The sequence below is a fragment of the Ranitomeya imitator genome, chromosome 3, assembly GCF_032444005.1.
Source record: "Ranitomeya imitator isolate aRanImi1 chromosome 3, aRanImi1.pri, whole genome shotgun sequence".
Classification (NCBI taxonomy): domain Eukaryota; kingdom Metazoa; phylum Chordata; class Amphibia; order Anura; family Dendrobatidae; genus Ranitomeya; species Ranitomeya imitator.
Genome location: NC_091284.1, coordinates 78,928,835 through 78,948,398, shown reverse-complemented (window position 1 = coordinate 78,948,398; position 19,564 = coordinate 78,928,835). Strand labels below are relative to the sequence as shown.

Here is a 19,564-nt window from a genome sequence, read left to right as displayed (position 1 = left end):
CGTTGTAAAAATGACAAATCGCTGGTCGAATTTTAACCCTTATAACTTCCTAACAAAAAAAAATTTTGTTTCCAAAATTGTGCTGATGTAAAGTAAACATGTGGGAAATGTTATTTATTAACTATTTTGTGTCACATATCTCTCTGGTTTAACAGAATAAAAATTCAAAATGTGAAAATTGCGAAATTTTCAAAATTTTCGCCAAATTTCCGTGTTTATCACAAATAAATGCAGAATTTATTGACCTAAATTTACCACTAACATGAAGCCCAATATGTCACGAAAAAACAATCTCAGAACCGCTAGGATCCGTTGAAGCGTTCCTGAGTTATTACCTCATAAAGGGACACTGGTCAGAATTGCAAAAAACGGCAAGGTCTTTAAGGTCAAAATAGGCTGGGTCTTGAAGGGGTTAAAATTGGTTAAATGTAAACTCAAATGAACAACAACACGGGACAAATTACACGTCTAATGTATTTATCAAAAATTAGGCGAAAATACAGAAGCAGTGTGTGGAAAACTAAGTAGGCCAAATTAAGTAATAGGTTGTAGAAGCACCTTTAGCAGGATTGAAGATTAAGTTTTTTTGTATGACTATCAGTGTCTCACATCATTCTGGAGGAATTTAGGCCCACTTCTCTTTACAGTGATAGGGTATGTGCACACAACAGCTTTTTCTGGTGGATTCTGCCCAGAATCCACCTCATAAAGTGCAGCAAAACCATTGCCAAAAATAGATATAATATACAGCATGTCAATGCCAATATTGGAACCTCTGCAGTGGTTAAAAGAAGTAACATGTTCTTTTGTCTGATTGCTTCGTTTGGAAACTGCCAGCTCTCTACAATATTTGATGTAGGAAAATCTTAGAGTTTGTGAACACAGAGTTTTTTGAGGAGTTTTTGAGCGGAAGTTATCCAAATCCTCCTAGAGATTTCAAAACTTTTTCAATGCTTGAAGTTTCTGCTCATTTTATACCCCGAAAACTCTAAAAATCTTTTTTTTATTATGTCCTGTAAAATTCAAAGAGGGTGTACTTAGCTTTCCTCATAACTGTAATTGGACTTCATTGAGGCTATGTGCACACTAAGTCTTTTTGCCAAGTTTTTGGGAGTGGAAACTGAGCATTAACTCTTAAGTATTTGAGGAGTTATGAAATTTTGAGGAGGATTTGGAGAGTTCCTGCTCATTTTCTGCTCCAAAAACTTTGTGGTGCACATAGCCTAATTCAGAAATGTTTAGGATTGTTTTACTCAGTGTTGTTTTTGAAAAAGCAGTGTAGTGTTTTATGCAGTCTTTTGTAAAGCGGATCCAGTGGAATGAAGAATTATAAGTCCCTTTTTTCTATTTTACAGAACGTTTCCAAAGAGCATTCTGAGTAAAAATGCAGTTAAAAAGGAAACATCTCCTAATCTTTTAGGCTGCGGTCAGACGGCGGTATATTCTCTCACTCTGTTGGAGTTTGAGCCGACTGTGAAGTTAGCTGTTGTGAATTCTGCTTTTGGGCTTCCTCCAGTGGTTGTAGAGGGTAATGCAGTTGTGCCTGGACTGTAGGATTGGACAGGTGTATCTGCTAATTGCAAAGCTGACTGGGGTATATAGCTTTGCAGGACTCTTTAGTCCCTGCCAGTTGTCCATTGTTCCTTTGGAAGTGTTGGTCCTGCCTGGCCTCTCCTCCTTGCTGCCAATTCAGCAAAGTTAAGTGTTTGCTTCATTTTGTTTTAGACACACTGCTGTGTGTTTATTTTCTGTGCTATCTTGTTTCTATTTTGTTCCTGCTAGACTGTGCCTGATGTTTTTCTCAGTCTAGTTGGATTTGGTGGAGTTTTTGTATTTTTCTGCTTTGGATATTTCGTAGTGTTTTATGCTGACCGCATAGTATCCTGTTCTATCCTTTCCTTTCTAGGTAGAAGTGGCCTCCTTTGCTTATCCCTGTTTTCAGTCTGCGTGCATCTTTTCCTCTCCTACTCACAGTCATTATTTGTGGGGTGCTGTCTATCCTTTGGGGGTCTACTCTGAGGCAAGAGAGTTTTCCTATTTCCATCTTTAGGGATATTTAGTTCTCCGGCTGTGTCGATGTGTCTAGGTCTGGTTAGGCACACCCCACGGCTACTTCTAGTTGCGGTGATAGGATCAGGGTTTGCGGTCAGTAAAGTTACCACTGCTCCAGCGAAGGTCATTTCATGCTGCTCCAAGGCCAACTGATCATAACAGTTAGCGTGATCTGATTCTCTCACATATGAGAATCCTATCAAAGGTGTGGAGAAGATGGAGAACTTAATGTCTCCATCTTCTCCATTGCTTTTGTGCAAGTACATTGGTCTGCACTCGTAGACTTGTAGGGTGTGCATGGTCCGAAGTGCTGGAGCACTCGCTGCATGCTGCATGCCGTAGTGACGGATCGGATTTTAGATGTCCTTTGAATTAATTACATCTGAATAAAGCAGAACCTGTTCATTGAGCTGGAGTCCTTTCCTTTCTATTTGCAATTCTGTGCTATGGCAGTGCCATGGTCCAAGCTCCGAAAGGGCTGGAAGGACACCAAGGGCTACATGGAATTGCTATTACGACATTGGTGTAACCCACAATAGTGCTAATATAACAGAAACATCTTGCAAATCATATGGATTCAAACAATCGCACTGATAAATTGAAGATGAAAGGAAAGAAAAATTATCAGTGGGTTAAATGGCTGCATCCACTGAAAGCTGAAAACTCAACTTATTTATTGCTGGAATGTATGTGTCATTTTCGCACGCAAGGAAAATTATATTAAAACTTGTTGGTCGCTGACAGCATTGGATTTTTTCAAGTCAATGAAATCGTGATACATCAATCATCCATGTATTATATGAGGATAGTAAGATTTATATTGGAAATATATGACTATCCTGTATTGGCAAAGCACTGGAGAACAGGGTTGCCAACCATCCAAAATTCTCGGAATGTCTTCAAAAATCATGCACTTTTTTGCACTGTCCGTAAGAAAATTAAGGCGTCCGTGATTTTGTTTTTAAACTGAAGACACGTGCACAGTTTATTTTGGCTGTAATTATTGTCATTTTACAGTTTACAGTGACTGCAGATAATGTCTTCATATCACATTATAATAATACTTTACTATGGTTTTACAATGGGTCTGTAAAAAATATTGTTCGTCTGTGATTTTTCCATAAGCTCTCCAGAAAAAATTAAAAGTCAAGTTGGCAACCATGCTGGAGAATAATATACAAAAGCTAACCTGCATCAACATGTAGGATATGAAGCAGTCCAACTCACTTACCATATAGTTTTATCTCATTAGAATGGTTTTTTTTCTCAAAAACATGTTTTCTTCTTACATGCAGACATCAGGAGAATTGATCGATAATAAAAATAAATAGAACAAATTTAACAACTGAAGCTCAGATTTTCTTGATCTCCTGGGATGAGATCTAATCCATCTGTGTCACTAAATATACAGCATAGATACAAAGCCATAAAACAGCCATTTAGATAAGACATAATACAATTAGATGAAAAGGATTTTGTTTGTGAATCCAAATAGAAACTTTTATAGTTAAAAATAAGAAGGCTTCCTTACCCCATTTAATGGATAAGTCTTCCATCCGAGTTCTCCAATTGCTGTTGTAGTGTCAAGAAGGACAACTGAAGAAAAAAGAAAGAATATATTGCTATATTGCAACCATTTACTTTATACAATATTATTATTAATATTATGTTCGTCTTTAGCCTTCATTTTTGCAGTTTACAAATCACTGTAGTATTCACAAAAGCTTTAAGCTTTTTTTTTACCCAAAGCATAATGTGGCTATATAATAATGCACATATATATTCATTTATGCAAATAAAATCATTGTTAAATATGACCCATTTTGTACATATCACCCCCCTAAGGATGTGCAGTTTCTCTCTGTTGCCTTCCAGCACAGCTCTGCTATTTCTCTACAACTGACACACAGTGAATTCTACATTTTTTTAATCTACTCTATACTTTGTGGAACTATATTGTCATGTACACTAGTTTGCCCAGTTTTATTTTTGCCCAGCTACATCTGCATAGCTGCATGTGTGCTGTTACATCTTTGATCTGTTAGCTGGTTTCCAGCAAAGATCAACAGTCCTGCACTTTGCTCTGCACAACAAAACACTGCAGATCTCACACAAGCAGAACAGCGCTGTTTGCTGCCTGCTGCTGACCGATCAGTGGCGTAAAACTGTAAATGAAATTTTGATGGTACATACTGCAGAAGATAATCCTCTGCCATATGCATCGACAATGCAGCATTAGCTGTTTTTCTCCATTGTTCCGTCAGTAGCATGCATGAAAAAAACAACACAGCTCTGATATGCCCAGTTGGTACATGCTGTGTTGTGCAGGCAGAGTAGAGTGAAGTGCAGGACTCTTGGTCTCTGCTGGAAAATAGGCTAATAGAGCAATTATAAGGAAACTCACAGGTAGCTATGTTGAGGTAGATGGCAGAGGGTGAAATCATTCAGGGTAAATTCTAAACACTAAACAGATTAGCTTAAGGAGAACCTGTTAAGTGAAAAAAGCTATTGACTTGCAGATATGGGGTTAATCTGCAGGTTAACAGCATTCTGAAGCTGCCCCGATGCCTGCACAGAAAGCCTGGCTACCGGAAGGAAATGAACTACAATTCTCCCAGTAACCTCCAGCTTTTAGTCATCAATCAGTATATAGTGAGTGGAGGCTGTAACCATGCTTCAGCACTCACTGACAACAGGCTCTAGAGTGCATCAGTGCCGAGTCGGCTGTCAGTGCCGGGGCATGGTTACTGAGTGGTGATTGAAGCCGCTGTCACGAATGAACAGAGGTAAATCTGGTGGATGACACAGCCTATACGAACAATGGGATGAGAAACACCCTAATGGTAAGGAGATGGGGGATGGGACTCCTCACTCCTCTTGACAGCACCCTCTGCCTGTTCTTAAGCTCCCCTAATGCCCTATGCGAGTCCATACTCCCGCTACCCTCACAAGTCTAGCCCCTGGCTGTCACCTCTACTAACCCTGGCTAATGCACCGGCCGGTAAGGACGCTACCGATGCCACTGCAGGTAATATTACACAGGGAAAGAGACAAACAAGGGCCGGAAAAATAGTAACATAGTAACATAGTAACATAGTTAGTAAGGCCGAAAAAAGACATTTGTCCATCCAGTTCAGCCTATATTCCATCATAATAAATACCCAGATCTACGTCCTTCTACAGAACCTAATAATTGTATGATACAATATTGTTCTGCTCCAGGAAGACATCCAGGCCTCTCTTGAACCCCTCGACTGAGTTCGCCATCACCACCTCCTCAGGCAAGCAATTCCAGATTCTCACTGCCCTAACAGTAAAGAATCCTCTTCTATGTTGGTGGAAAAACCTTCTCTCCTCCAGACGCAAAGAATGCCCCCTTGTGCCCGTCACCTTCCTTGGTATAAACAGATCCTCAGCGAGATATTTGTATTGTCCCCTTATATACTTATACATGGTTATTAGATCGCCCCTCAGTCGTCTTTTTTCTAGACTAAATAATCCTAATTTCGCTAATCTATCTGGGTATTGTAGTTCTCCCATCCCCTTTATTAATTTTGTTGCCCTCCTTTGTACTCTCTCTAGTTCCATTATATCCTTCCTGAGCACCGGTGCCCAAAACTGGACACAGTACTCCATGTGCGGTCTAACTAGGGATTTGTACAGAGGCAGTATAATGCTCTCATCATGTGTATCCAGACCTCTTTTAATGCACCCCATGATCCTGTTTGCCTTGGCAGCTGCTGCCTGGCACTGGCTGCTCCAGGTAAGTTTATCATTAACTAGGATCCCCAAGTCCTTCTCCCTGTCAGATTTACCCAGTGGTTTCCCATTCAGTGTGTAATGGTGATATTGATTCCCTCTTCCCATGTGTATAACCTTACATTTATCATTGTTAAACCTCATCTGCCACCTTTCAGCCCAAGTTTCCAACTTATCCAGATCCATCTGTAGCAGAATACTATCTTCTCTTGTATTAACTGCTTTACATAGTTTTGTATCATCTGCAAATATCGATATTTTACTGTGTAAACCTTCTACCAGATCATTAATGAATATGTTGAAGAGAACAGGTCCCAATACTGACCCCTGCGGTACCCCACTGGTCACAGCGACCCAGTTAGAGACTATACCATTTATAACCACCCTCTGCTTTCTATCACTAAGCCAGTTACTAACCCATTTACACACATTTTCCCCCAGACCAAGCATTCTCATTTTGTGTACCAACCTCTTGTGCAGCACGGTATCAAACGCTTTGGAAAAATCGAGATATACCACGTCCAATGACTCACCGTGGTCCAGTCTATAGCTTACCTCTTCATAAAAACTGATTAGATTGGTTTGACAGGAGCGATTTCTCATAAACCCATGCTGATATGGAGTTAAACAGTTATTCTCATTGAGATAATCCAGAATAACATCCCTCAGAAACCCTTCAAATATTTTACCAACAATAGAGGTTAGACTTACTGGCCTATAATTTCCAGGTTCACTTTTAGAGCCCTTTTTGAATATTGGCACCACATTTGCTATGTGCCAGTCCTGCGGAACAGACCCTGTCGCTATAGAGTCACTAAAAATAAGAAATAATGGTTTATCTATTACATTACTTAGTTCTCTTAGTACTCGTGGGTGTATGCCATCCGGACCCGGAGATTTATCTATTTTAATCTTATTTAGCCGGTTTCGCACCTCTTCTTGGGTTAGATTGGTGACCCTTAATATAGGGTTTTCATTGTTTCTTGGGATTTCACCTAGCATTTCATTTTCCACCGTGAATACCGTGGAGAAGAAGGTGTTTAATATGTTAGCTTTTTCCTCGTCATCTACAACCATTCTTTCCTCACTATTTTTTAAGGGGCCTACATTTTCAGTTTTTATTCTTTTACTATTGATATAGTTGAAGAACAGTTTGGGATTAGTTTTACTCTCCTTAGCAATGTGCTTCTCTGTTTCCTTTTTGGCAGCTTTAATTAGTTTTTTAGATAAAGTATTTTTCTCCCTATAGTTTTTTAGAGCTTCAATGGTGCCATCCTGCTTTAGTAGTGCAAATGCTTTCTTTTTACTGTTAATTGCCTGTCTTACTTCTTTGTTTAGCCACATTGGGTTTTTCCTATTTCTAGTCCTTTTATTCCCACAAGGTATAAACCGCTTACACTGCCTATTTAGGATGTTCTTAAACATTTCCCATTTATTATCTGTATTCTCATTTCTGAGGATATTGTCCCAGTCTACCAGATTAAGGGCATCTCTAAGCTGGTCAAACTTTGCCTTCCTAAAGTTCAGTGTTTTTGTGACTCCCTGACAAGTCCCCCTAGTGAAAGACAGGTGAAACTGTACAATATTGTGGTCGCTATTTCCTAAATGCCCAACCACCTGCAGATTTGTTATTCTGTCAGGTCTATTAGATAGTATTAGGTCTAAAAGTGCTGCTCCTCTGGTTGGATTCTGCACCAATTGTGAAAGATAATTTTTCTTGGTTATTAGCAGAAACCTGTTGCCTTTATGGGTTTCACAGGTTTCTGTTTCCCAGTTAATATCCGGGTAGTTAAAGTCCCCCATAACCAGGACCTCATTATGGGTTGCAGCTTCATCTATCTGCTTTATAGAATAGAATAGAACTATAGAATACAACTCAGTTCTGAATCTGCTGCTATGCTCCACAGCAGCAAACTAAATGGCACATGGTAAACAGGACTCCAATAGCGACAATACTGCAGTCAAAGGAGAACTCCACACACCTAGTTGGTCTGCATAGAAGTAACTCTATAACTGACAATCAGCTGATGGGTCAAGTGACTATTTAAAGGAAGGTGGGAGTGGTTATCAACCAACATCAGCTGGCCAGCCTAAAAGAAGCTGCCAGCAAGAGACTGACATTAACGCTTGCTGGACCAAAGGAAAAAAACTACATTTAAATTCCAGCAGACCGAGACTTGTCAAGAATCCCTTTATGATTCGTGACAGCCGCACTGCCCACACCTCCATGATTGAAAGCCGGATGCAGAGAGGGACATATAGATATGAAAAAAACACAAAAGTTAAAAAAATAAAAACTTTTTCTTACACTTGGTCTGTATATTAACAATAAGTATGTATTTACTGTTCCTTGTGAATAATAATGACATTGTGGAAATAGTGTAACACTGAAAGCATTTTTTGTAAATATATTTTAATAATTTAGATATCAGACATATAATAAGTACGAATATGCTTTGACACATTTTTTAGAGTTTTATTAAATTCAGTGTTTCCATCTTTGACACTAGTAATTTTTGCACTTTATATACCATAATGACTGACAGGAAAATTGTTTCCTCTTTGGGAAAGCCGTTCCAATAGGCAAGACAGTCACATCCAGCCATGACTCTTCAAAAGTTTTTAGAAGGTGAAGCAATTAAGGAACAAAACTGATTTATGCTCCAATCTTTGAGACTGGAAAACCCCTTTAATTAGCTTTGACACTTTGAAAGGAAACAATAAGAAAATAAAAGTATTTCCAGAAATTCAATTCCTCCAGATTTTTCTATTTCCACCGGTAAATGTAATTTTCTAGTCATCGTTTGTGACACATTTTGTCTAATAGAACTTATCAGAGTAATAGGTAGAACACTATAATTTAGTTGCCTGTATCATTGCAATAATTAAATACAATAAACTGCTTAAATTTCTATTATATCATTATATTCGCAGCTCTGCTAATTGCAATTTTTTTTAACTACAGCAATGATTGTTTTCCTTCTCTTTTATATAAAAAGGTACCCAGGAGGCTCATTGCTCCATGCAGGGATCTGATTGGAAACCCTAAGATTACCTTTGGCTGCTAGAGAGAGGTTCTTATAAAATATTGGGATTTACACAAAGCAAGTAAGCAATCTTTTACACTGCATTACAAAAGTAAGTGGTTTAATTAACATATGTGTAGAACATATTTTACACAATATAACACATTACATTTTTATGTAAATTTATCTCTATGACAATGTGCATACAAGCCACAACGGGTTCATTGAATTTCACTATAAAATACCTATTTTTATCTTTGTAGTTGCATTAACTAGTTCATCAGTATATTTATTCATATAAAAAAACAGCCAAAGTGGCGTCTTTCTTAGGCTGGGTTCCCATTGCGTTATGGGACCGCGTTAAACGGACAGCGTTGCACGGCGAAATTAACGCCGTGCAACGCGGCCGTTAACGCGCCCATTCACGCTAATGGGAACGCGCTTCACTAGCGCGTGCCATGTTCGGCACGCGCTAGCGACGCGCCGGTGATTCCTGGCGCGCCGCGGACGCTGCTTGCAGCGTCCGAGGCGCGCCCGTGGTCCGTTCCCCGCTCTCGCAGATCGGGGATCTGCGAGAGCGGGGACGTTACCGCGACCCCGACCGCAGCCCCATAGAAAACATTGCGTTAGCGCAATCCGCTAGCGCTAAACGGATTGCACTAACGCAATGTGACCCTAGCCTTAGCTTGAGGCAGCCTACAGTCGATTTTTCTTGCCTATAATTTCACTGTATGTATTCAGAAACCTATCTACCTACCAAAAATACTAGACAAGGTGGAGGGAAATGCGTTATGATGTGTACAGGGGCACCCAACAGAGGATTGTTGGCGAAGAAAGGATGTGGCATGTCTGATTTTGGATTGACAGTCCATTTGTTCTTTAAGAGATAAGCTGCCGCCAGAGATGTCCGGCAGCGGCTTTCTCATAGATAACATAGTAACATAGTAACTTAGTAAGGCCGAAAAAAGACATTTGTCCATCCAGTTCAGCCTATATTCCATCATAATGAATCCCCAGATCTACGTCCTTCTACAGAACCTAATAATTGTATGATACAATATTGTTCTGCTCCAGGAAGACATCCAGGCCTCACTTGAGTAGAGCGAGCATTCCTGTGTATGGGAGAGTTGGGGCAATAGCGCTAAACGCATCAAAAATAACCTGAGGGAAATATTGGAGGAGGATGAGGGAAAAGCCAATTTACTAAGCACCTTGTTCTCTAAAATATACTGTACACTCCAGAAAATTTCACAACAGATGATATGATCAGGGATATCATAAACTCTCCCTTAAATGTCAATGGCTTATACCAGTAAGACGTATGGAACCATCTCAAAAATGGTAGACAAATCATTGGGCTCAGGTGGAATACTGTAGGAATTAAGTATCACGGTTGACCAAAATATCTAATATTCAAGAATTAAATTATGCAGGGTCTGTACCACAGTACTGGCGCATAGCAAATGTGGTGACAATATTAAAAAAGGGGATAAAATCTGAGCCTGGAAATTATAGGCCAGTATGTTTAAACTCTTATGTGAGTAAAATCTTTGAGTGTTTTCTGGGAAATGATATACTCGAGTAGCTTAATAAAAATAACCTTATGACCCAACATCAACATGGGTTTATGAGGGATCTTTCCTGTCAATCTAATCTGATCAGCTTCTATGAGGAGGTACAGTCAGTTCTAAACTGGAACAGGGTAAATTTGTGGGTGTTGTCTATGACATTTCAAAGGCGTTTTATACACTGCCACATAAAAGGTTGGTATGTAAAATGAGAGCAATTTGACTAGAGGACTAGGTGGGTTAACAACTGGCTCAGAGATGGGAAACAGAAGGGGGTTAATGGAACACACTTGGATTGGGTCACAGTAAACAGTGGGGTGCCAAAGAGGTCAGTATTGGGCCCTCTATTTTTATATATTTATTAATGACCTTCTAGAGAGCATACAAAGTAGAGTTTCAATATTTTCAGATGAAACTAAACTCTACCAGTGAATAAACACAAAGGAGAGTAATTTTAACGTAATTTTATAACGTTAGAACAAAGGTTTACTATGGTTTACTTTGGAATGCAAAATAGATGTTCTAATAATAAAAATCATCAAACCCTGGAGGAGGAAACATAAGGTCAATTGCCTATCATGATAGTCTATGTTTTAGGAAATAGCACGGGGAGAGATCTTGGTGAGAAAACTTTCTTTTTTGAGCCTAGTTGCCTGTAATTTTCTTGATTAAGTAGTGTTTGCGAGTATTCAATATTATTGTGCGTAATAAGACTCATTATATGTTTATATGGCAATAGTTTTATCACTTGTATGGCGATTTCACATAAAGTTTTTATTTTATTTTTTTAGCCTGCAGTGTATTAAATTGGAATTGGAGATACAGTATATGTGAATGGCATATACAGTATTTGTCGAGCTATAAGGTGCACTTTTTAAGTATAAAACACTTGCTAAAATGTGTGCATGTTTTATAGTCTGGAGGCAGTTTCCTGTAATGGAGAAGGATGTTGACACATCATCCTTCCCAATCACAGAGAGAACTGCTCTCTCTTTTTCTCCTCAACACTCATCTATGTGATTGGTGCAGATCAGTGTAGGAAGCTACCGGAACCTGAATGGAGGCTGCACGAGCTGAGAAGCTGAAGGACCTCTCACTCGATTAACTCAAAGACCTTCCAAATCATGTGATCATGTGGTAATGTACAGTATGTGCAAATGTGTATGTAGCAGAGCTGTGTGTCTATATGAGCATGTAGCAGAGCTGTGTGTCTATATGTGCATGTAGCAGAGCTGTGTGTCTATATGTGCATGTAGCAGAGCTGTGTGTCTATATGTGCATGTAGCAGAGCTGTGTGTCTATATGTGCATGTAGCAGAGCTGTGTCTATATGTGCATGTAGCAGAGCTGTGTGTCTATATATGCATGTTGCAGAGCTGTGTTTCTATATGTGCATGTAGCAGAGCTGTGTGTCTATATGTGCATGTAGCAGAGCTGTGTGTCTATATGTGCATGTAGCAGAGCTGTGTGTCTATATGTGCATGTAACAGAGCTGTGTGTCTATATGTGCATGTAGCAGAGCTGTGTGTCTATATGTGCACGTAGCAGAGCTGTGTGTCTATATGTGCATGTAGCAGAGCTGTGTGTCTATATATGCATGTTGCAGAGCTGTGTGTCTATATGTGCATGTAGCAGAGCTGTGTGTCTATATGTGCATGTAGCAGAGCTGTGTGTCTATATGTGTATGTAACAGAGTTGTGTGTCTATATGCGCATGAAGCAGTGTTGTGTGTTTATATGTGCATGTAGCAGAGCTGTGTGTCTATATGTGCATGTAGCAGTGCTGTGTGTCTATATGTGCATGTAGCAGAGCTGTGTGTCTATATGTGCATGTAGCAGAGCTGTGTCTATATGTGCATGTAGCAGAGCTGTGTGTCTATATATGCATGTTGCAGAGCTGTGTTTCTATATGTGCATGTAGCAGAGCTGTGTGTCTATATGTGCATGTAGCAGAGCTGTGTGTCTATATGTGCATGTAGCAGAGCTGTGTGTCTATATGTGCATGTAACAGAGCTGTGTGTCTATATGTGCATGTAGCAGAGCTGTGTGTCTATATGTGCACGTAGCAGAGCTGTGTGTCTATATGTGCATGTAGCAGAGCTGTGTGTCTATATATGCATGTTGCAGAGCTGTGTGTCTATATGTGCATGTAGCAGAGCTGTGTGTCTATATGTGCATGTAGCAGAGCTGTGTGTCTATATGTGTATGTAACAGAGTTGTGTGTCTATATGCGCATGAAGCAGTGTTGTGTGTTTATATGTGCATGTAGCAGAGCTGTGTGTCTATATGTGCATGTAGCAGTGCTGTGTGTCTATATGTGCATGTAGCAGTGCTGTGTGTCTGTATGTGCATGTAGCAGAGCTGTGTGTCTATATGTGCATGTAGCAGTGCTGTGTGTCTATATGTGCATGTAGCAGTGCTGTGTGTCTATATGTGCATGTAGCAGAGCTGTGTGTTTATATGCGCATGTAGCAGAGCTGTGTGTCTATATGTGCATGTAGCAGTGCTGTGTGTCTGTATGTGCATGTAGCAGAGCTGTGTGTCTATATGTGCATGTAGCAGTGCTGTGTCTATATGTGCATGTAGCAGAGCTGTGTGTGTATATGTGCATGTAGCAGAGCTGTGTGTGTATATGTGCATGTAGCAGAGCTGTGAGTCTATATGTGCATGTAGCAGAGCTGTGTCTATATGTGCATGTAGCAGAGCTGTGTGTCTATATGTGCATGTAGCAGAGCTGTGTGTGTCTATATATGTGCATGAAGCAGAGCTGTGTGTGTCTATATATGTATATGTAGTAGAGCTGTGCATTTATAATACACAGCAGAAAAACACTAACAATAGATTATTTACCTCACTATCCTACCCTAGTGCATTAAAATTAATAATAATGACTTCTCCACTTCACACCACCAGGGAAGATTGAATCAGTAGGAAAAATTATTTTCCCATTTTCTGTTATCAAAATCTGGGGTACATCTTATGGTAAGGTGTGTCTTGGCCAAAAAATAATAATCTCAGTGACTGAATCAAGATTAATTGCTTAGAGCAAAATTTAGCTAACTTGTACAAGTATATGGGTAAGTATAGTATATTAAAGTAAAAATATATAATATATATATATATATATATATTAAAGTCTCCAAACACACAGCTTTACATGTTGCAGACACTACACATGCCAGTCCTCCTCTGACTAGTTCCCGTGGGTGTCCTTCACCGCTGTATCACAGTCTCCTTACTCACACAACTGTACACAGCACAGGATATCCTCCGGATAGCAGCCGGGCACCATATCCACCTGTTTGCAATCGTTACACATGCCAGTCCTCTTTCGGGCACAGGACATCCACCTCCGCTTCACCTCCAGGCACAGGACTGTCCACATCCAAGACCCTGGATGACTTGCATCGTTGTGTACGCTGCAGGTGCCAGGCTATACAGCTGTCATAGCTGCTGGCTCCGCTGGCCTGTGCTGCTTCACACACACAGCCAGTGCTCTGCAGGCCTCTGCTCTGCACAGCAGCGCACACACTAGACTGACACTGACGATACACCTGAAACAACTATACCCCTTACTGCAGGGTTTTTAACAAACAAACCGGACCGGAAATCTGTGACTGCCACGCACACCTATGGACTTCATCTGTCTCCATGCACAACCTGGGGAGAACACACAGCGACTAGTGTTGAGCGATACCTTCCGATATTCAAAGGTATCGTATCGGATGGTATCGGCCGATATCCAAAAAATATCGGATATCGCCGATACCGATACCCGATACCAATGCAAGTCAATGGGACACAAATATCGGAAGTGATCCTGGATGGTTCCCAGGGTCTGAAGGAGAGGAAACTCTCCTTCAGGTCCTGGGATCCATTTTCATGTAAAAAACAAAGAATAAAAATAAAAAATATGGATATACTCACCCCTCCGACGAACCCTGGCTGTCGCAGCGGTGACAGCCAGGGTCCATCGGAGGGGTGAGTATATCCATATTTTTTATTTGTATTCTTTATTTTTTACATGAATATGAATCCCAGGGCCTGAAGGAGAGTCTCCTCTCCTCCAGACCCTGGGAACCATACGCACTGCACACGCCGAAGATGACTGGGAACTTATAGGAACTTCCGATTCCGATTTCCGATATCGCAAAAATATCGGAACTCAGTATCGGAATTCCGATACAGCAAATATCGGCCGATACCCGATATTTGCAGTATCGGAATGCGCAACACTAACAGCGACCCCTACCGTGACATGAGTCAATGCCTCACATATCCTCCCCCTCTGTTCATACCTGTGGGGTTGAACACTTGTTACACCATATGGGTGCGAGACAGGGCATCCGTATAACCCTGTGACATCCCTGCACAAAACAACATTTTCAGTCTGTCCCCGGCGCTGTGCTTCTCTGCTCTGGCTGTGAGTGCCGGCCAGCCGGAAGGCACAGCGGTGAAGTCACCGCTCTGCTTTCCAGCCGCTGTGCTCACAGTCAGTGCAGGAAAGCACAGCGCCGGGGACAGACAGCAGAAGGTAAGTATGTAGTGTTTTTTTTTTTACGTTTACGCTGGTAACCAGGGTAAACATCGGGTTACTAAGCACGGCCCTGCGCTTAGTAACCCGATGTTTACCCTGGTTACCAGGGGACTTCGGGATCGTTGGTCGCTGGAGAGCTGTCTGTGTGACAGCTCTCCAGCGACCAAACAGCGACGCTGCAGCGATCGACATCGTTGTCGGTATCGCTGCAGCGTCGCTGAGTGTGAAGGTACCTTAATTCACACACTTAGGTCAACTTTGACACATGCTAAGGTTTTTAATATTAGACAGAGTAGGACCGTCCCAATCAGAGTCACCTTGTCATGAATGGAATGGTTTTAATGCTATTTTTGATCAAAAACATTTGTCATTTTGTAATTATTTTTTATTATTTTCCATAAAATTTTGTACCATAAATTTCTATTGTGGTTTTTCTACACCATTCTTTGTTTTATATGAATAGTAAGGTTAAATACTTGTATACACTTATAATAAAAACACAATGTATAACAGACATTTATCAAGATAAAAAAACAAGCTAAAACATTTTTCTCACACATCCTTCTTTTCCAAACACTTATCATTACAAACATATATACAATACAATGAAGAAATATTGCAGATAAGTGCTGTCATCATACTTAGAAGAGATCCACAAATCATTATGGCAGAACATTAATGACATCACATGGCTGAGGAGTCAAATTGTCAGAGAAGCTTAAAATATATTTTCCATCAATTTCTCCGTTAAGAAAGCACAGTCGAAATTGACTAAGGAAACCAAAGAGCTGCAGTTCTAGTAATGTCTGTAATTTGCTTCTTTGATTTTTCACTGTGTTCTTAAGTAGTGTAGTTCAATTCATAACTTTTATTATAGCTAAACTGTGATTTTTCTGCATTGGTTACAACACACATATTCTGATTAAAATAAAAAAGGAACCAACATCCACTGTAAAAAGTTAAATCACTATAAAAAGAATTGTAAAAATGAAGGTAATAACTGCACAATTTCAAAGAAAAAAGCATAATCGGACAACATAAGTTCACATAAAATAATGATTATTATTTTTACAAATGTATTTTAGCACATGACTAGGCAGCATTTCAATTTGGGCATCAAAACCGTGATGCAATGTAAACATGTTAAGGCGTGGGAAGGTGGTCAAAGGTTCTCCATCTCCTTCCCAATTATGTATCCTGACCTTACTCAGCAATATATTCTACACCTTCCATCAATGGGTCTCCTAAGAACACACCCAGTAATCCACTGTTCAGTGTCTTCATAGGCCATTTGTCACCAAATCCTACATTCTGTCCACTGCTCTACTCTTGCTGGGAATTAGCTGCTTTGACCTCCAACCCAGTTTTGCTCTCTAGGTTAACAAGCCTCTTTGGCCCTCAACCCTCTGTTTCTTCTCAGATTAACAATCTGCTTTGGCCTCCATATAGTAGACATTTCACAAATGAAAACGTTCAGATCCAGCAATTTTTCTGAACCGATCTTTTTGACAGCACTATGCTTATTGGTACCAAACTAATGTTTGATTGATCAGCTGGTCTCAGGTTATCCTATTAGCAATGCCCATTAACCAATACCCTTTCCAAGTTAACGTCTAACTCTCGGTCTCACCCAAACATTAACACCTCTTTTTTTTAGTTGACAGATGAGAAACCATGGTACAAAGATATATCTTTCCTGTATCAAGATGAGAAACCAGTCATTTTCACTGCCAGCCACTATGACATTGTATTTTGGCACTGTGAAGCACTAAGGTCTTCCATTCCCAACAACCGAAACCGCAAAGTGCACAATCAGCATATAACACAGCATCACTAGTGTTGAGCATTCCGATACTGCAAGTATCGGGTATCGGCTGATATTTGCTGTATCGGAATTCCGATACCGAGTTCCAATATTTTTGCGATATCGGAAATCGGAATTGGCATGTGCGGTGCGTATGGTTCCCAGGGTCTGGAGGAGAGGAGACTCTCCTTCAGGCCCTGGGATACATATTCATGTAAAAAATAAAGAATAAAAATTAAAAAATATGGATATACTCACCCCTCCGGCGAACCCTGGCTGTCACCGCTGCGAGCGTCTGCCTCCGTTCCTAAGAATGCAGAGAGTGAAGGACCTTCGATGACGTCACGGTCACGTGTGCGGTCAGGTGACCAGTCACCTGACCGCGACGTCATCGAAGGCCCTTCACTCACTGCATTCTTAGGGACGGAGGCAGACGCTCGCAGCGGTGACAGCCAGGGTTCATCGGAGGGGTGAGTATATCCATATTTTTTATTTTTATTCTTTATTTTTTACATGAATATGGATCCCAGGGTCTGAAGGAGAGTTTCCTCTCCTTCAGACCCTGGGAAACATCCAGGATCACTTCCGATATTTGTGTCCCATTGACTTGCATTGGTATCGGGTATCGGTATCGGCGACATCCGATATTTTTTAGATATCGACCGATACCATCCGATACCGATACCTTTGAATATTGGAAGGTATCGCTCAACACTAAGCATCACATAAAGGGTTCATTCAGACAATCATACTATACAATTATTTTATATACCTGCATGTCATCTCCCCTGTATATAGTGTATACCTGTGTGTCATCTGCTCATGTATATAGAATATACCTGTCTGTCATCTCCTCCTGTATATAGTATATACCTGTGTGCCATATCCTCCTGTATATAGTATATACCTGTGTGCCATCTCCTCCTGTATATAGTATGTACATGTGTGTCAGCTCCTCCTGTATATAAAATATATAGTATATACCTGTAAGTCATCTGCTCCTGTATATAGTATATACCTGTGTGTCATCTCCTCCTGTATATAGTATATACTGTATGTCATCTCCTCCTGTATATAGTATATATAGTATATACCTGTATGTCATCTCCTCCTGTATATAGTATATACCTGTGTGTCATCTCCTCCTGTATATAGTATATATAGTATATACCTGTATGTCATCTCCTCCTGTATATAGCATATACCTGTGTGTCATCTCCTCCTGTATATAGTATATATAGTATATACCTGTATGTCATCTCCTCCTGTATATAGTATGTACATGTGTGTCAGCTCCTCCTGTATATAATATATATAGTATATACCTGTAAGTCATCTGCTCCTGTTTATAGTATATACCTGTGTGTCATCTCCTCCTGTATATAGTATATACCTGTGTGTCATCTCCTCCTGTATATATTATATATAGTATATACCTTTATGTCATCTCCTCCTGTATATAGTATATAGTATATACCTGTATGTCATCTCCTCCTGTATATAATATATACCTGTGTGTTATCTCCTCCTCTATATACTGTAGTATATACCTGTAAGTCATCTCCCCTGTATATAGTATATACCTGTGTGTCATCTCCTCCTGTATATAGTATATACCTGTATGTCATCTCCTCCTGTATATAGTACATACCTGTGTGTCATCTCCTCCTGTATACAGTATATATAGTATATACCTGTATGTCATCTCCTCCTGTATATAGTATGTATAGTAAATATCTGTGTCATCTCCTCCTGTATATAGTATATATAGTATATACTTGTATGTCATCTCCTCCTGTATATAGTTTATACCTGTATGTCATCTCCCCCTGTATATAGTATATACCTGTGTGTCATCTCCTACTGTATAAAGTATATATAGCATATACAGTGCCTGTATGTCATCGCCTCCTGTCTATACCTGTATGTCATCTGCTCCTGTATCTACTATATAATTGTCTAAGGGTCACTTCCGTCTGTCTTGTCTGTCTTTCTGTCTTTCTGTCACGGATATTCATTGGTCGCGGCCTCTATCTGTCATGGAAATCCAAGTCGCTGATTGGTCGTGGCAAAACGCTCATGACCATTGCCACGACCAATCAGCGACGGGCGCAACATGGCCGCTCCTTCCTCCCCGTAGTCAGTGCCTGCTCCACACCACTCCAGTCAGCGCTCACACAGGGTTAATGGCAGCGTTAATGGACTGCGTTATGCCACGGTGTAACGCACTCCATTAATGCTGCTATTAACCCTGTGTGACCAATTTTTTTACTATTGATGCTGCCTATACAGCATCAATAGTAAAAAGATCTAATGTTAAAAATAATAAAAAAATAAAAAAAATCATCATATACTCACCTTCCGGCGCCTTTCCCGCTCCTCGCAACGCTCCGGTGACCGGTCCATGCATTGCGATCTCGCGAGATGATGACGTGGCGATCTTGCGAGATCGTTACGTCATCATTTCGCAAGACCGCAATCCACACTTGAGACCAGAGCGCGCGAGGAGCGTCGGTAAACGCTTCCTGGATCCAGGGGCCAACGAAGGTGAGTATATAACTATTTTTTATTTTAATTCTTTTTTTTAACAGGGATATGATGCCCACATTGCTGTAAACTACGTGGGCTGTGCAATATACGGTAATACACCGGCTGGGCATTATACTACGCGGGCTCGGCAATGTACTACGTGGGCTGGGCAATATACTACGCGCGCTGGACAATATACTACGCGGGCTGGGCAATATACTACATGGGCTGTGCAATATACTACACGGGCTGTGCAATATACTACATGGGCTGTGCAATATACTACGCGAG

General features: G+C 40.5%; 1 protein-coding gene across 2 annotated transcripts in view; it reads right to left on the bottom strand.

The window, feature by feature from the left end:
- Positions 1-19,564, bottom strand: part of EPHA6 (EPH receptor A6) — a 1,249,313-nt gene that overhangs the window by 1,094,485 nt on the left and 135,264 nt on the right. For both annotated transcript variants that reach the window (XM_069760991.1, XM_069760992.1), the window contains exon 2: positions 3,584-3,648. In XM_069760991.1, the coding sequence (XP_069617092.1) occupies positions 3,584-3,648 (65 nt within the window). The remainder of the gene's footprint in view (positions 1-3,583; positions 3,649-19,564) is intronic.